Genomic DNA, 19,621 nt, shown 5'->3' on the forward strand with positions numbered 1-19,621 from the left:
AAGTAACCAGCCGCACAGACCGTCTCAACCTAGTTACTAAGTACATGTTCATGTAAACAATAGATTGCCGATAGAGCTATTAAATTGGGCTAGGGCATGTTATCAAACATGAATGTTCTATAATAGCCAAGTGCACTGAACTTGGCGGTTACTGCTTTGAAGAAGATATCTCATTTATAAACCTTGCGACGAATAATTTATTGACGGTCAGATAAAAAAATCTTAAAACGTTGAGACACGGTAAAAAAACTGACATTTTGCCCATCGTGACCCTCCTGTGTTATTTCGATCTTCTTAAAGTGATTTTACGGCTTTAACCCTTTCAGTGCGGGAACCGAATTTTGAAGGCCTTTGCAAACAGTTTGGATCCAGATGAGACGCCACAGAACGTGGCGTCTCATCAGGATCCAAACGGTTTGCTATTCTGATAATATTATTTGAAAAAAATGCTAATTTTAGAAATTAAACAGACGACATTTAAGCAGACGACAAATTTCCCAGCATGCAATGGGTTAAATAAACTGCCGAAAAACAAACATGAGCCCCGCTCTGTGAAAATGAGGCTAAATGCATGTGCCTAAAGTGCCCCATATTAGCCTGTGTTGTGGAGACGAAACATTCCGCTTTTAATGAAATGTTGTTTATGAAAAGTCTTTTTTTTAGGGTAAAGCCAGTTCCGGCGAAAAATATCGGCCTAGGTAAACCTGTGTGGACTGGAGAGGATATTCTGAGAGGATGCTTAACACAAATGCATGAAAGGGTCCTTTTCACAGATTTTGGCATGTTTTGAAGTTTGTCATTAAATGCTTTATATTGATTAATGTAAACATTCAATTTTAAAAGCTCCAGTAAAAAATCAAAAATTAAATTTAAAAAGGGGATAAAAAAGTAGCCCGGCGCAGGGCTCGAACCAGTGACCCCCGGAATCCTGAAGTAAAAACGCATTTGCCAACTGCGCTTTCCTGCCAAGCATACATAAACTTTTTATTTATACGTTATATAAGCAATCTTCGTAGTTTCACAAATTTAAACGACAACAACAGAACTCTCCAAATTATTCAATCGTTTCGCGTTGCAACGCTTAATAATATTTATGTTTTTAAATCGTCAAAAAAATGCATATAGATCTAATTGCTATATTAGACCATGGCAAATGTTCAGTAATACTGTTTCCTCACAAACATCATAACTAAACCGAAAATTTGCGAATCTGAAACAATTTTTTTCAATTTTGTCAATTTACCAAACCGTGAAAAGATCCCTCTAAGTAACGTTTCATCAGAGCGCGGCTCATTTGTGTGTCCCTTATAATTACGTGGAAATATTCCTCTACCCATTTATGCCTAGTTGACTCTCCCATCCTTCAAAATTGGATCCATTTATTTTCAAAATTAGGGATGTCTAGTATATTTTTTTCTATATTTAGAATATTTCTTACATAAATTCTTTTAAGCAAACAGCGTAGACCCTGATGAGACGCCGCATCATGCGGCGTCTCATCTGGGTCTACGCTGTTTGCAAAGTCCTTTTTTCAGGACGCTAGGCATAAATGGGTTAATGTTTACTTTTTTAACTTAAAAAAACAACAACTTTTTTTGTGGCAAAAGACTTATTTTGAACAAAAGTTGGCCAAGTAAAAAACGTTTGTTTATAGGATCTCAACACTCTCTTTCACATGTTTGTATTTATTTTTTGGTAGTTTATAGTTAATCAAGCGAATATGAACGGCTTAAGTAAATTTTATCGCATACGTATTCTGGAATACAAAATCACGTTTAGGGTTGGCTTTAAAAAGTGGAAGAAAATAAATTATTGCTTACGCCTTATATTTAAAGTTTAATATTTTTAATCGCAACTAACCGTCTTAATAACATTAATTCCATCAATTTATACCAACTAGAACTGTTCACTTCAATTGGAAATTCATCAAACATACAATATTTGATGGACAATTAAAAAGTTGTGCGGTTTCAAAAAATGTTTGCTTTCACCAAATATGTTTGTACTGCAGAATTTATTGCTTTCACCAAATATGGTGGTGCGCAAAGGTCAAATACATGTGTTATTAGTTCACCGTCAGGCGATCATTGAGAACCACGCGTAGCACATGCATATAACTCATGCGAGTCTGTTCTATTTTAAGAAACTCGTTTAAGCAAACATCATGCGGTGTCTCAACTGGGTCTGCGCTGTTTGCCAATGCCTTTTTTCTAGACGCTAAGTATAAATGGGTTAAATTATGAAAATGGCGCTAAGTTACTTTGAAGGTTTTAAAGGAAAAACAGCTGACATTGAAATAATAGCAGACATGTTCCGCGGAAGTTATATATAAATCCGCGTCTTTGAATTATATGGCTATAGTCAAGTCGTCTTCTTTACATAGCTCGTCACACCGTTCAATCGACTCGAGCGACGACTGTGGATCATGCGACGACTGAGATACTGTTTGCATGTCGGTGAAAATCGGAGTGTAAGAATTTCCCTTTTCTTTATATTTTACGTATTGGATTGAGCAGGTTTGAGTGTGTTCGTTGAGAGCCTAAGTGAGAAGGACTTTGTGTACGTAATCCCAACCTTCCCAGTTTCTATGATTTCCGAAGCTACGAACGTAGGGATTACGTTCACAAAGTCCTTCTTACTTAGGCTCGTAAAGAACACGCTCAAACCCAATTAATTAGATTAAAGATTAATTTTAAGCGGTATTCATAAAAACAAAACATTTTATTGTTTTTCGGTTTTATTATTTTTTATTCACATTTTTTTTCAATCGATAAATTCATATAATAAATTGCATGGAGCAATAGACATATATACCATTTTGAACAGGTGGTATTCATCAAGTTATATATGGCACAAACAAAATAAACGGCATGGTCCATCAAATACATAAACTAAAGAAGAAAAAAATGTGTTCGAAAAAACTAAAAAAATGATCCAAAAGAAAACATTTCTATAGTTATTTTAACACTTTCATTTCAAATAACGAACAATTAACGAAATCTTATTGACATGGAAATTAAGTTTGACAAAATAATAATACTTTTTTGATACATACACAATCTCACACTGACATAACATTACGTCTATTTAAAAAAACAGTAGTTGCTAGCCATGCAAGGATATTAATATAAAGAGCGTTTTGGCACAATTATGTAAAATGGTATAATGGTATTATCTTCCGTTGTACAACCAGATAAAACCCTACTCCCAATAATAATGTTCTCAAGTTGGAGAATATTTTTTCTTTGTTGTATTTTCATATATACACTGCAGAGCGCATTATTCGGTAATCAAACGATTTCTGCAACGTTCATATGCAGAAAGAAGTTCGGGAGTAGGACGCCAATTTCAAATACTTAATCCAATCCAAATCCAATGATTACAGGTAAATGCGACTAGACCTTCCACAAGGAATGTACAAAAATGGTTCAAATAAGTTCATAGTACGTGGTAACTTATCATGCAGACGATGACAAGATTTTTTTCTTGATCTTCACCCATTACAATTTTGATTCTAAGAGATGTATTTTTTGATTAGCATTAAACATTGATTTCACCGCCTATCAATTTCAATGTTTCGATGTTGAAAAAATATTTCATTTTTCTCATTTAATAATTTGGTATGCATATAATTATAGACGTAGGATAAATGAAAAATGCTTTAAATAATTAGAAACGGCTCTTTATATGTGATAATAAATAGCTTACAAAAATGAAAAATTCTAACAATGTTTCTGTCCTTAATCAATACACACGTTCACTTCAATTTCGTCTAAAGTAAGTTTTGCTAGTGAAAGCTGCGCATCGTCGAATTGATAATAATAATGCTACATTTTCTTCTGTTGCTGATGATGAGGATGAGGATGAGGATGAGAATGATAAGGATTATGATTTAATCACATTGTTGAGGTATCACGTTATGCTACCGTCGTCCACCTGTGCATACGAAGGGTAAAAGGCACTTTATCGGCGATGACGTCATATCATCCGGACTTTGCTTACTATTCACGTCACATCCTGTCATGTCCGCGCCTGCGCGCTGCAATTTCCGCACTGCGAGACTATTGTTAGCCAAGGAAGCGTACAGCACAGGAGTCTTACTACTGTTGTCTCTCACATTTAAATCCGCACCGTTTGAGATTAACACATTGATAATACTGACGTCACCGCGGTGGGCGGCCAGGTGGAGCGCTGAGCATCCACCTGGGACGCCGTCTGGAGATCCCATAGTCAAATTTACGTCGACGCCCGCCTTGAGACAAAGTTTCACAATTTTGCGAGCGCCTCGCAAAACAAAAGCGTGGAAAGGCGTCCAACCGTCGACTTCGTGCATGAACACGTCACAAGCGTACTTCCGGTTCTGCTTCACCAGCTGCTTCCCGGTGTCATTCAGGCTGTCTTCGTCCCGGTGTAAGAGCGCAAGAAGGGTACAAGCGTCCGAGTGCAGGTCATCCATGGTCATCGAGATGCATTTAACCATCGGACCAGCGGAGGAATCAGCGGATGGTCGGTGGTTAGGTATAAATCTGGAACGAGACGATACCGATATTTCAGATATATGCAGACATTTTCTAAGAAACCTCTATTGGATCACTTTACAATCTCAGAAGTGTCAAGTAAATCACATTGAAATTAAAACTCTGTATTTATTCGTCTGGAATATATTAATCTAAAGGACAACACATGGGTATCGGTAAAAACGGGTTTAAACTTTAAAACGCTATTAAACTAAACTAGTATTATGCCATTCTAGATTCATCGTTTATTCATCTTATACGTGTTTAAAGACGGGCGATACACGTTTGAACTACTCACAGGAAACTCGTGTTGATTCATTGTTCAAGGGCCGGGATTATCATTAAATTCTGCAGATAAAAATGTCTACGCTGCTAAATTCTAAAATGAATGTAAAAGCTGAAGTCTGACACTAGCAATAATTCTTTGCTCTAAAATCCATTCTACGGCTTATAAAAGAATTGACTTAAAATCAAGTCATCTTACATGTGACTCATAATTTGATTAGAGACAGGCTATGAATGGAAAAGAAATGCCAATACTAAGCATTATTAGGTTAACCCTTTGCATGCTGGGAAATTTGTCGTCTGCTAAAATGTCGTCTGCTGAATTTCTAAAATTAGCATTTTCTTCGATTTTTTTCAAAGAATACTATCAGAATAGCAAACAGTTTGGATCCTGATGAGACGCCACGTTCTGTGGCGTCTCATCAGAATCCAAACTGATTGCAAAGGCCTTCAAAATTCGGTTCCCGCACTGAAAGGGTTAAGGGCTCCATTATTTTCTTTAAAAAACTTTGAATGCCAAATTGTAAGTGGAATGATTCGTATAACCTTACTATTGATATTAACAATACTTTTCAAAAATTGGAAACACTACAACTTTAAAAAACTATTATTAATCTTGGCAATTTTTTAAGGTATGCCCTTATTATACCAAAGTAGGGATTAAGGGCTTTTTTCCCTTTTTTGTGAAGCGGCCTTGGCCCCCACCCCATTTTGGTAAAAAAAAATGAGTTGCGAACTGTTCAAAATTGTGAAAAAATGAGTCGCGAACTGTTCAAAATTGTGAAAAAATGAGTCGCGAACTGTTCAAAATTGTGAAAAAATTAGTCGCGAACTTTCTAAAATTGTGAAAATTACAGTAGCAAACTCCTTGAAATTGTGTAAATTTGAGTCGCGAACTTCTTGAAATTTTGAAACTTTGACTCGCAGATTTCCAAAAATTGTGAAAAACGGCCATTCTTACAAAAGGAAATAAAAACCTGGATATAGAGCGTTTTGGCACAATTATGTAAAATGGTATAATGGTATAGTTTCCATGTATACAATCAAATAAAACACTGCTCCCTACAATAACTTTCTCATGTTGGCAAATATATTTTTCTTCAACTTCCTTAAACACCACAGAAAAGGCAATACGTGAGAAAATAATTTTACATGCGAATGCACTATACACGATTTTATAAATGCGGATCAGACTCTATTCAGATGTATCTAATATTTCATCTTGGACTCAATTTATTTGGCCCTGCTATGTGAAAAGGGGGTTCAATGTGTGTACGTAAAGTGGCGACCCCGATTAGCCTTGCACTCCGCACAGGCTAATCAGGGAAGACACTTTCCGCTTTTATGATATTTTTCGTTGCAACAAAATCTCTTCTTAGAAAAAATCAAGTTAATGCGGAAAGTATCGTCCCTGATTAGCCTGTGCGGACTACATAGGCTAATCTGGGACGACACTATACGCACATGCATTAAAGCCCTTTTTCACAGAGCATGGCCCATTTATGTTCCTCGCATATCAGTCACTTTGTCCAAGACCAAAGTTCATAATGCGATATCTGGTACTAGACAAAGTCGGCCAGAAGTTAAATTCCAATTTGCTTCCCCATTTACTCTTGTGTAACTGTAGATGTACAATGTAGACACGGGAGCTTCTCGTATTGAATGAAATGGCATCAATATGGGAATGAATAATTGATGTCGGCACACTTTCGTTGATTAAAGTCGCCACTGATTATGGCAGAATTAATATAATAATCAAACGACTGATGTAGCACGACCTTCATTATCAACAACTTCATCTGAAGAATTTGTAACACAAACAACACATGGTTAAAACAACAATCGACATCTACAAAAACAAAGACAACAACTACACGGTTGCGCCAAACGTTTTTTTTATTAAGTGGATAATTTCTTAAATGAATATTTATTCTCCAACGAATAATGCACAAACGAACTTATATAACAGTCAATGCTGATTATGGAATGAACCTTTGCTCTTTTCGCAGTATTGATAGGTGAATTATTGAGTATTATTCAATAACTTCGACTTTGTCGGCAATTATTGGTGCTGAAGGTATTAATCATTGATGTCGCCTTACTTTGATTAGAGTCGCTTCTTCGTATGGAAGAAATACAAATATAATAAGAAAAAGAGTGGTGCAGCACGAACTCAATTATCGTCATCTGAATAAATTGGAATATAAAATAAACCGATGCTTACAAGAACAATCGAGGACTTGAAAAAATAAAGACAGCAGCAAAACGGTCGCGCCAAACTTTTTTATTAAGTACTGAGTTATTCATAAACGGTTATTCATTATTAGTTGCCAAGATTAAACAAAGTATATCGGCGTGATCATAGAATGAACCAGTGTTCGTACCACGGTAATGATTGATTATGTTTTGTTCCGCGTATTCAACAACTTCGATTTTGGGCGGCAAATTTGAGTTAATTTTTCAAGATACATGTTACTAAACATATTTCGAAGTATACCGGTCTAAGCAGTGAACAAATCAAATTCTGAACCAGCGAGATATTTTACAGTGTTATAAAATTTGATAATTTGTTACAAACCTTTTATTTAGACCATAATTGTAGAACCTTGCAAACAAGTGACATTACGTCCACACAGGCTACTCCACGTAGATAGAACTAGCACAATTTTGCAACACGACAGTTCACATGGTTTGAAACTTCCTGTATGCGTACGCGTCGGTTTTAATGAACTAAACATACCACTTAACGACATTTGAAAACTTGTTATGGCACGTGTGTCACAGTTTTTGACCGATAAAACACTTGAATGCATGCATTATGATTTAACGCGCTAAGATTTAAAGCGACCTAGGGCATTTTGTATTTGAAAAGGGCAGTAAAGCTGCGTTCAAGTGTAGTTAAGTAAACCCACTTTCGCGGTTAATGACAATTTAACCCACCATTGATGCTTATGGAACTTAAAGGGGCCTTTTCACAGATTTTGGCATTTTTTTAACTTATTCATTAAATGCTTTATATTGATAAATGTAAACATTGGATCGTAAAAGCTCAAGTAAAAAATCAAGAAAAAAAAATAAAAAAAGTAAAAGAACATTGCCCTGAGCAGGTTTCGAACCTGTGACCCCTGGAGTCCTGCCAGAGTCCTGAAGTAAAAACGCTTTAGCCAACTGAGCTATTCCGCCGAGTACACATGCTTGACGTATTTTATACCTTATATAAGCAATCTTCGTAGTTTCACAAAATTTAACGACAAAAACAGAACTCTCCAAATTATTCAATCGTTTCGCGTTGCAACGCTTTATAATTTTTAGGTTTTAAAATCATCAAAAGATGCATATAATGGCTATATTAGAGCATGGTTAATGTTCAGTATTACTGTTTCCTCACAAATATCATAACTGAAACGAAAACTTACGAATCTGAAACAATTTTTTTCAATTTTGTTAATTTACCAAAGCGTGAAAAGATCCCTTTAACAATATTTGGCAACAAACAAACAACCACAACATCATACCATTACGCAGGATTTTTTTCATCTTCAGTATGGGTTTTTAAAAATGTTTTAAAAATTATTTAATTCCCACCCCCAACCCAAATTTCTAATGTAAGGGAAACAGTTTTCAAATGCAAATTTTGGAAAATATTTCATCTCCCTTTAAAACTAAAATTTAAGACTATGACCTATAACCAAATATAAAAAAACAACATGAAATAGATCTATGTCGATATGAATATTTACTATGGTAAAATCGATTTGTCAAAACTAATTATAGTACATGTATAAACATACATACATGTTTTGTTTATTTTGAACTGCACGACAACGCAATCAGTGATTATAAATAAATTCGGAAGTCACGTTTCACAATCTTAAGTTTAATCATTGGAATGTTATGGGCCAGTGTCTGAAAAATCGAAACACTTTCTATATCAAAACAGTTGACATACTATGGTCGGGTTACTTTTAAACATAGTTTGACTGGCATTAACTATGCGCTAAAATTCTGTGTATGTTCAATACAAACGCGTGAATACAAATTTGTTTTTAAAAATGTTAAAATATGTTTTATTACACGTAAACGAATACTTTTGGTATTTACTCAGGAACCAAAATCATCGTTATCTATCTAATGGTAGGACAAAATTACATACATGTACTCATGGAGTAGTATCCGTGTGTAACATTTTCTAATTTAACCTATTTATGCCTAGCGTCCTGAAAAAAGGACATTGCAAACAGCGTAGACCCAGATGAGACGCCGCATAATGCGGCGTCTCATCTGGGTCTGCGCTGTTTGCTTAAAAGGAATTTCTTTATGAAATATTCTAAATATAGAAATAGATATAATTGACATCCCTAATTTTGGAAATAAATTGATCCAATTTAGAAGGATGGGAGAGTCAACTAGGCATAAATGGGTTAATGACAAATATTTTTCCGCGTAAACGGTAATTTTACAAATCGTTTGCAGTCAAATAATGAATGAATCGTGGGTCGTGATCGCGGTAGAGATTTGTTGAGTCATGCCCGGAACCTGTTAGGTAAATGTTGTTTACCAACACGCATATGATAGCAAAAACATGAAGTAATTAAGATGTTTCAAATTATAAAATACTAATTTTTAAATTCTTTTAAAATTTTAACACAATAATTAAATATATATATATATATATATTATATTTGTTCATTGCTGCATTTTATAAATACCAACATCCATATGACTCGTATATTATATAGTACAATTTTACAATCAAATATGAAATATTTTACCTGAAGTGCATCTATTCGCGTCTAATTATCAAAAGTCAAAGCAATCGAAAAACTTGAGTCCACTGTGTTCATAGAGAATAATAGGTTAGTGTTGATTATAGATCATGTTTATCATGCGAGGCTTAGAAAACAAAAAGCACGAGCCTTGGCGAGTGCTTTTTCGTTTTCGTGCCGAGCATGATAAACCTGATCTATAATCAACACTAACCTATTATTCTATTTATCCCACTTTTTATTCAGTAAACTATTTTTATTTAAACAAAATAAGTTTTCATGAGTGTTTGTCGTACTTTGATAATGACTGTAGTGTAACCAAGGTCAGTGTATTACTCCGCGTTCCAAAAATAACCGCTGATGAAATAATCATTTTTTTTTAATCAGAATATCGTTCTGTAACAAAGTGTCGAGCGTTATTTATTACAATTTTAATCATATTGAATTGCAAATCTTTAAGTTTTATGATATCAATATGGCATTAAGTTGTTATATACAAGGAACTACATTTGTTTACAACGTAGCCTAACACCACACACAATTCACTTTCGATATCAAACTATCGAGTCGATCACGAGGTGCACAATATTTCCTTCTTTGTTATAATATGTGGTTATTTCGTGACAAAATAACAAAGATTACTTGGATTTAAGCTAATTATATACATTAACATTTTGAATGTTGAAAGTGGCACCAAAGAATTGTGAGGCAAAGTTGTTCGAACTAGAGAAAGACATTTGCAAGTGAAGTGACTGGGTGGGGCGAACATCAAGATCAACTTGTTCGACGGTAGACATCGGTTGTCTAGGCTGCATTTCGGCCATAGTTTCAGTGCGTGAAGGTGAACAAGAGGAATCTGTTGGATTGTTACATTTACTGGACTGAGCAAGAATGAACACTTTTGCTGCTGTTCAACAGATATGTTGGAATAATTGGTTATGGACTGGACATTTTTGTGCCCTGTTATGGCCATGGTTTCAGTGGGTGGAATGTTTGCATTTCGAAGTTTTTGGACCAGGAATTTGCGAACTGAGTGGTTCGTTATTCTCTTGTGCTTGAGAAAGCCGGCGTCTTTTGCCATGGCCTTCAGCATCTGACCAAACTTGTTGACACCCAATTGTTGACGCAAGAATCACCGGGATGCAGTGTCATTTGTGCGTATTGCCAGGTAGAAAAGATGCTTTAAAGAAAAATCAGATGGACGCATATCCGAGTACATCTTGTAAATGAACACAGGATTTCTTGGTCCAGACGATTGTTTTCTACGGTCAAAGGGGAGCAACTCGAACTGACTTCTTCAAAGGGGAGCAACAACAACAGAACCTATTTGCATAGTGTTAAATTTACCTAATACTAGGTTTTAATGACAATAAATGACAAAAAACTCGTTTTTTGCTACTTTCCTTTGTTTTAAGGTCATTAAGATTGACAAACATTTGAGATTGTTTTTATTATTGATGCACTTGGCAAATACAGGTGAAGAGGTGCGTGGGAAAAAGTAGTCCCGGTTCGGCAGTTGATGACGTCATTTCGTGCCATTGATTATAGCCTTGCCGTTGATTATAGATGAAATTTAATCAACGGGGCTTTAATCAACCGATTTCGCTGTAAAAGTGGGATAAATAAAGTTAATCGAACGAATTATATCTAGGTATATAAATAGTAGGAAACACTCCCTCCATGAATTTATAGAAAATGGAAATTTTAGAATGATTGCAAAACTACAATAGTTTTCTGCGAAGGAGTGCCAACGTGTGTAGACGTGTTAACATATTGTTTATATGATGATTCACATTTACTTTCAATACGCATGCCATTATCATGGTTATCAGGGTGCAGAATCAACGGGGTTTCCCGGGTTTTACACACGGACTGGACAGAATGTAAACAAACCGTTGAGAACTTTATTTTTGCAAATATCGCAAGTTATTGAAATGCTTTTGTAAAAATCTTTAGTGCATAAAAGACAGTTTTTTCTTGCAATGTGTGTCAATATCTTGAGGTATAGTAATAATTCATTGAATAAGTCTGAAATCGTTGACAACATTTCACGTTGCCTGAAGCATAACCGTGTACAATGAAATGCAGTTGATACCGATTTTTTTACCAAGATCACAGGCTTATTTAATAAAGTAATTCCGATGTATTTCACATTGCCATAAGCAGCATAAAAATCTGTCCTTATGCACTAGTTGACATTCTTAAGGAAAAATACTTTAAAAAAGTTATTGGTTATAAAGCACCACTTACCGTCCTGTATACATCCATTAAAGTTAAAAGGTGGAACCTCACAAAGTCACGTGATCCTGCACCCTGGTTATGCTAGTGATATTATTATATTTTACTAAATTATCGATTATCGAATAATTTTTCCGATTTCCGATTTCAATAGATGATTATCAAAAAGCGAACATATAGTTTTAAACTTCTTACGGCTTGAGTGTGATTATGCTTGTATGAAAATAAAGCGTACATTCATGTTTGAATATATGACCTATTAAAGATAGTCATTTAGCTTAACTTCATTACGCTTAACGACTTGTACAACAAAACTCGTGGCAGTTTGAGCTAACAGCGTAAAATCGTAAATATTACCTTAATTTTGCTCTCACTTTTATCATCAATGCACTAAAATGGCTGTCTTTCATGTTTAAATCCACTTTGAAAATAAAGGCAGCGTTTCCCCTATCCGTATTTTGATATCGATATCTGTACCGGATCACGCGTTGTGATGTCAGGTGATCGTTTTCTACTACTCTAGTCATGTATTGCAAAATCGCCGCGCCGCGGTCGGTAGCAATTTCTAAATGGCTCAACTGTACATAGAAACTGATGTTCATACAACAAAACATGGGCATACACTCGCGTGATTATCCTGATGCGCTAGATCTTGCCCTCCGCACAAATGACCGTTGAGATGCGATAGATTTAAACATTGGCATTACGCAGCATTCTTTCTTAAGTGACCGCGCGTCGGGAGCCCTTTTAAGAACACAACCTACCGACATAGACATCCGTTATGTGTGCGGACGATCAGACAATTTACGTAAATACGTAACATTTTAAAACAAAATGGGCAACGTATTCTGAGAAACATTTTATATTTGTATTATGGGCATAATGATCATATGGGATATAGTCAAATTATAATAATTAATAGAGCCTTAATCACATAACGGATCTAGTAATTTTGGGTGATTGTCATGTCAGTACAGGTGCGGATTTATGATTAGGAGGCGGGATATTGACAGATTTGCTGGGGGGTCCAGGTGGCCGCTAGGGCCCCTGTTGGGTGTAGGGCAAGGCCCTGTTAGAGGGTTCAGGGGTGGAGGCGAACCTCAACGATTTTAGTGATCTTGAAGGCTTTGACAACCACTTCTCGGGCTTGTCACGCCTTATGTACTTTCATCAAAGTACCTTCTTATAATGCCAAAATAGTGCATAGTTTATACGTAATTCTAACAGGCGTGTAGCCGCAAAGAAATCACAGCTTTCGTCTATGCGGTTAATGGTAACGCAATCGTCGTAATTGTGTTGAATAGCTATTGTATAATATAACACCAATCATAGCGGAAAAGGAATCCATTTATACAGCGACACAGACGTGCTTTTTAATTGGACACGACACACTTATCAACTTACATTAGCGTAACTAGGTTGCGGTGTACGGGTTTCGTAATATCGCGTTAGCCACAACAATGACAAAGTTTGCAATCAAACACGAGTTCAAGGTGACTTGTCTGTCGCCGATAACCATTGTGTACAGGTCATGAAACGAAATGTCAAATAGTTCTCAATATTGCTTATTCCCTTAACTGTGCTGATACATTAAAAAAAATTAGTATAATATACAAAATTTGTGCCGTAGTTGTAGGCTTGTAGCCTATGCTGTGGTTGTCGCTTCTGCTGATGATGATGTTAAAATTATAATATTTCCGTACAATAGGAACTGTGTTAAACGGAACAAATTTGTAAAATGCATTTTAATGAAATTCAATTACCGAAAGCATATCATTGTGATAAGAACGCGAACTGTAACAGAAAAGTAATTCGTCCTGTGCGCTAACACAAACACCCTACCTGACGATATTTAGCTCCCACGAATCGCTTTTTTATCAGAACCCCTTACCAAGATTTCTTTGAATACGAATTCCGCGTAATCTTGTAAAGTGTTTGTCAAAGCGAGCGTTTCAAAGTAAATGAAAGAAAAGGTCTGATAATTTATTTTCATGAAACAGACACTTATAAAACCGTTCCTCATACAACCGCTGATAGTGTTTACCATTGCAATGTTTACAGTTATTTGCTTACAGGCCTAACCTCAATTTGAGGTTATCTGGTCACATTTCAAACTGGTCTGAACCCATTTGTATGCGGTTCTTAGGGCCTATGGTATCTGGTCGCACTTAAAACTGGTCTGGACCCATTTTGTACGGTTCTTAGGTCCAATTATATCTAGTCGCAATTAAAACTGATCTGGACCCATGTTGTATGGTTCTTATGGCCACATAGATGAATTTAACGAAAGCTCTCACTATGGTTTTGGTTTTCGCAAACGCGTGAGGAATACGACATCATTTGTCAGGATTTAAGCTAAGAAAATATTGCGAACATTAACGAACATATTTTCTTGTTTTACAAGGGGATTATTGACGGTAAATACGGTCTTATATTTTCAAACAAAAAAAGTTTATAATACAAGAATAAAATCAGTACGATGAAACAATTTTGAAAAACAAAACACAGGTATCGTTTTTATAACCGACAGATGCAATATATACTCTTTATGAGTACACAAAAACTACCCGAGACAGATGATGTTGTTTTTGACCTGTTTTTTTCTTCTCGTTATTTTAGGGGGGGGGGGACTCGTGAAAAATTCGTTGTGCAAGTAAATTTATATGCGATTGCATAACAAGCCTAAGGCTTATATGAAACGCTCTCGAGTCGGTTTCCTGGCTCTAGAATCAGTTAAAACTTATTGGTGTATATGGAGGAGATCGAAAGAACGCTCCTAGTGGGGTACGAACCCGTGACCTCTCGATCGCTAGGCGGACACCATAATCACTACGCCACGGCGACCTTATTTGCTGGAATTGAATCAATGTGATCGTCTGAAACCACAAATACGTCATGGGTCTTGATATTTTTAATGTAGTGACACCTGGCTTGGGTTACGACGATGTATGCATTGTAGATGTGCCTCAAGTAACGTTTCTCTATGCCGTTACGCTTAATTTTTATTTTATTTTTGTACGCTATAAATAGTGCGTTCGTTTACCAACATATTAACTAACAAGAGGTATATCGACAGGTAAGCAGGTCTTTTATTTTCCTAAAATATATGAACCATAATTTAATTGTCAGTCATTTTTATAAATTGCAAAAAAAATCAACACTGGCCCCGTTCTTTAATGAACGCTCAATACAATACATATAGACCGGCGCAGTCTTGCTATTTTGTTAAACATAATGTCGTATGTTCGAATAGTGGAAATATGCACTGATACATTAAAGTTTATATTTTAAATTAGGTGAAATATCGTCGAAATGCCCCCGGTTATCGTTTCTCTAAGCCATTTTGCTTAATTAGTTTCTTAATTACTAACGAGCATATCGATAAATCAAATATCACAGCGACACTGTAAAAGTCAAACTCATTACGTTCGATCCGTTCAGAGTCGCATTAAAGTACAGAAGTCGTATGGGGAAAACGAGATAGCATACATAAATGATCAACTAGTGGTGATTAATTGCCGTACTTATGCCAAAGGGCATTGGCAGCTCTTAGGCAACGTTGCTTTAACTGGAATGAAATGTTATGATAAATGGAGTTATCTTTGAGTTAAAGAGTCATTGTGATATACATGAGATAAAACGACCATACAACTTCTAACTTTTTTTTCTTCAAAAAGAAGTGATTCGAAGATTTGCTGCAAATCAAACGACAATATAAAAAAAAGGGTTTTCCATTTCATAATGGAAAGCAAAAATAAAACGTTCAAGTATATGGACACCGCCTGTATTCTGAATGGCAAAAATACTTAAACCGGTCATAACTTACATGGGACTTTTGTTTGCAATTAAGACATAAAAATATCGTAAAAACGTCTTAGCGCTTTAAACGTAAAATAATAGAGTTTAAGACGCGCGAATATGACAGCATAGAGATAAGATAATTAAACGATTCGTTAAATTAATGTGGCATGGCATATAAGAGTGGTTGACAATGTCCCAATAGAAGTGTAATTTATAATAATGGCAGTACGCCAACACGGAAACGATTGGCTTAATAGATTGGTGGACAATGGCCCCATGGAAGTCAAGTGTAATTTATAATAATGACAATTCGCCAACAAAGCAACGATAAACGGCTCTGCATGTATACACATTACGTTAGGTATACAAATGTGATATGAGAAATAAAACGTTCAACTTAGGTCTTATCTTATTTTTTACTAAGAAATGGACATGGGTTGCATCACATCAATAAACATCGCTGACTGTGTGTGCTTTCTTCTCGTGCTTAATTTGTTTCTCACCGCCGTTGTTTATTTTATGAATTGTAACGTACAAAAAACACCAGGTACAAATTTGGCCTTCCTTGTAGAAAATGTCGCCTATTCAGTACATTAAAGCGAATAGGTTGTTTAAGTCCGCGCCAATTCAACGTACGGTTATAGTTAACTATTCACTTAAACTTAATTTGTGCAATAAATATTTCGGAACACTCTATATGTACAACAAAAAAGGCTGCATTGAAATTGATAACAAAACACGTGTAAGCACGAATGTGACATTCAAACATGCATTACACAATCCGAATTTGTTAGTGTTTCTCCATTTTTTTGATGCTCTACATTTCCGCGTAGTAGTCGTTAATATTGACAAACATTGACATTGATAGTGCGTCAGCTGCGCTACATGTTGATATATAAAGTCGGCGCTTAAATCTATTGCGATTTAGAGAAATTACTCATTCTACAAAAATGAACGCATAATATTGATCCGAAGATGGTTCACTAGACGTTTCGTCGAGGTCAACACAATGTCTTAATATCAAAAATATGAGCCTCGCTATAGCAAAACGGGGCTGAATGCATGTGTGTTATGTGTAGACCCACAATAGCCTGTGCAGACTACACAGGCTAATCTGTGACGACACTTTCTACGCCCGAGCATTACACCCGTTTTCCCAAAACTCTGCTCATATTGCTTTCAGAGATGAGACGCATTTGCTCAAATATGGTAATTAAGCGATTTTGTTTGCCCAATTTGGAAAAGTACCCGTACCAGCCAAATTGGGAAAAAAAAATTAACGCAAAAAATGAAATTGGGAAAATTCGCGTCGTTAACTTTTCCGATTGGGAAATGAGTGCATTTGATTTGTTGCTTACAAATACTTTAAAGTTGATAACTTAATGTTTTCAGGTTGTCAATATTATGTTAACTCAGGTTTAAGCCTTAAAAGCTGTATAGGGACTTAAAAAAAATGTTGCATTTAATTTATCAGAAAACATGTGAATACTTGTATAGGGCTTTTTTATTACAGTTAATCGGAAAGTTTTTTCCCGATTGGAAAAGTACCGTTTTTCGGTAATTTTATGAAGAAGGAAAAATCGCTGTTATTTATATTTCTTATGGTTACACATATGCGCCAGAACTAAGAGGTCGAAGTTTCGCTCCTCCGCTGCACTCTAACCCAGAAACTAATTCGCCTTGAAACAGTGTCCGTCTAGCAATCGGCAAGTCGCGGGATAGACCCACACTTTCATATAAGATACTTCATTTCAAAACCTTGCAGCGGATAATAAACTGACGGTCAGATAAAAACTCGCCAAACTTTAAGACACTGTAATTAACCCATTTATGCCTATCGTCCTGAAAAAAGGACATTGCAAACAGCGTAGAACCAGATGAGACGTCTCATCTGGGTCTGCGCTGTTTGCTTAAAAGGATTTTTTTTATGAAATATTCTTAATATAGAAATAAATATAATTGACATCCCTAATTTTGGAAATAAATTTATCCAATTTTGAAGGATGGGATAGTCAACTAGGCATAAATGGGTTAACTATCATTTAACATTTTACCCAACGTGACCCACCTGTGTTATTTCAATCTTCTTAAAGTGATGTCTCGGCTTTATTTCACCTGCTTCAAAAATATATGAGCCGCGCTCTGGGAAAATGGGTCTAACCCTTTGCATGCTTGGAAATTTGTCGTCTGCTAAAATGTCGTCTGCTAAATTTCTAAAATTAGCATTTTCTTCGATTTTTTTCAAAGAATACTATCAGAATAGCAAACAGTTTGGACCCAAATGAGACGCCACGTTCTGTGGCGTCTCATCTGGATCCAAACTGTTTACAAAGGCCTTCAAAATTCCGTTCCAGCACTGAAAGAGTTAAATGCATGTGCGTAAAGTGCCCCATATAAGCCTGTGTAGTCCGCACAGGCTTGTTGGAGAAGACATTCCCCTTTTATACAATGTGTGTTTATATGAAGTTTTTTTATTTTGTTTGGGAAAATCCAGTCCCGGAGAGAAATATCGGCCTAGAGTAGCCTATGCGGACTGCACAGGCTATTCTGAGACGACACTTAACACAAATGTATTAAGTAACGTTTTCTTAGAGCGCGGCTCATATATGTGCCCCTTATAATTACGCAGAAGTTTTCCTCTTAATGTTAACTTTTTAAAACTTTTTACAAATAACTTTTTTGGGGCAAAAGACTTAATTTCAACAAAAGTTGGCCAAGTACAAGGCATTTGTTTATAGGATCTCAACTCTCTCTATTTCACATGTTTTTATTTATTTTGTTATTGTTTATAGTTAATAAATAAAATATGAACGCCTGAACCAAATTTTACCAACTCACTTGACTTGGAAATTCTTCAAGCATACACTATTTGATCGACAATTAAACAGTTGTGCGGTTTCAAAAAATGTTTGCTTTCATCAAATATGTATGTACTGTAGAAATTATTGCTTACACCATATATGTGTACATGGTTGACACGATGTAACCGATGAAGACACGTTGAAAATAATATTTCAGAATCATCAACGGTGGTGCGCAAATGTCAAATACATTATGTATTATTTTGTCTAATTTTTAAAAGATCACCTAATGACCACGTGACCCCCACATTATATTCCACTCCCACCCCACCCATTTTTTTTAAACATGGAAACAAAAAAACACAAATATTTTTTTATTTTATTTTTTAAGGACCGTCCAACCATCCCACCCAAGCTATTGCTATCAAACTTGAAAATCGTATTAGTTTGTATTATGTCTTAACAAATGTTCAATAGATTGTGGAAAATATACCTTAACTCAGAATCGTCTATAAAGTACAACTTCTTTAAAACATAAGCGATCAATATGTTTCAATTATGGTCCTCTTCCACTTAGAATATGACTATATAACCTTGACCTTCCCATGATGGCTTACGTTCTACTGTCAAGCACTCAAATAGTCGAGCGCGCTGTCCTCTGAAAGCTCTTGTTATGAAACTTGAAACATGGATAAATGGCAATATGGAGATTATGCATATCGTTTCACAACAAATAATATAAAAAATACTGACATGGTGGAGTTTCACCGGTAGGGGACTTTTATTCAACAAAATAATGGGAGAATGTAGAATATAATTATTGTACCTTTCTGTTGGTGCATTGGTTTTTAGAGCCTTGCATTTTCTTTTAATTTATATAGGACATGATAGTTAATATGTAATATCTTAACGTGAGAATCAAAAAGAGTCCCACTTTTGTCAAATTACCCTGAAAATTAAGTTAAACAGAAAGATTACACATGTTTATAATTATTAATGTGTCATATAATGAAACAAGAGGGCCAAGATGGCCCTAGTTCGCTCACCTGAGAGGAGTCGGTTCATTCCATCTTTACCTAATGTCAAACTTGACCTAGATATTGACCAGACAAGCATCCTGATCAAGTTTCATAATTATTGAACCAACACTCTGGCGTAGGGAGTGTTTTTGTAAGATTTGAAATAGTGACTTATCATCAAACTTGACTGAGAT

General features: G+C 35.7%; 1 protein-coding gene across 8 annotated transcripts in view; it reads right to left on the reverse strand.

Annotated features, from left to right (window-relative positions):
* Positions 1-2,956: 2,956 nt before the first annotated feature.
* The window catches only part of LOC127850466 (uncharacterized), a 50,198-nt gene continuing 33,533 nt past the window's right edge, over positions 2,957-19,621 (reverse strand). For 2 of the 8 annotated variants that reach the window (XM_052383520.1, XM_052383525.1), the window contains exon 2: positions 2,957-4,526. In XM_052383520.1, coding sequence (XP_052239480.1) covers positions 3,923-4,526 — 604 coding nt within the window. In that variant the 3' untranslated portion in view covers positions 2,957-3,922. Of the gene's footprint in view, positions 4,527-4,734; positions 4,761-7,380; positions 7,543-9,574; positions 9,904-11,818; positions 12,027-12,163; positions 12,385-19,621 lie in introns of those variants that run through there. The other 6 variants (XM_052383524.1, XM_052383519.1, XM_052383522.1 and 3 more) reach the window with 6 other exon arrangements.

The sequence above is a fragment of the Dreissena polymorpha genome, chromosome 11 (genome assembly GCF_020536995.1).
Source record: "Dreissena polymorpha isolate Duluth1 chromosome 11, UMN_Dpol_1.0, whole genome shotgun sequence".
In the NCBI taxonomy this organism is placed as follows: Eukaryota; Metazoa; Mollusca; class Bivalvia; order Myida; family Dreissenidae; genus Dreissena; species Dreissena polymorpha.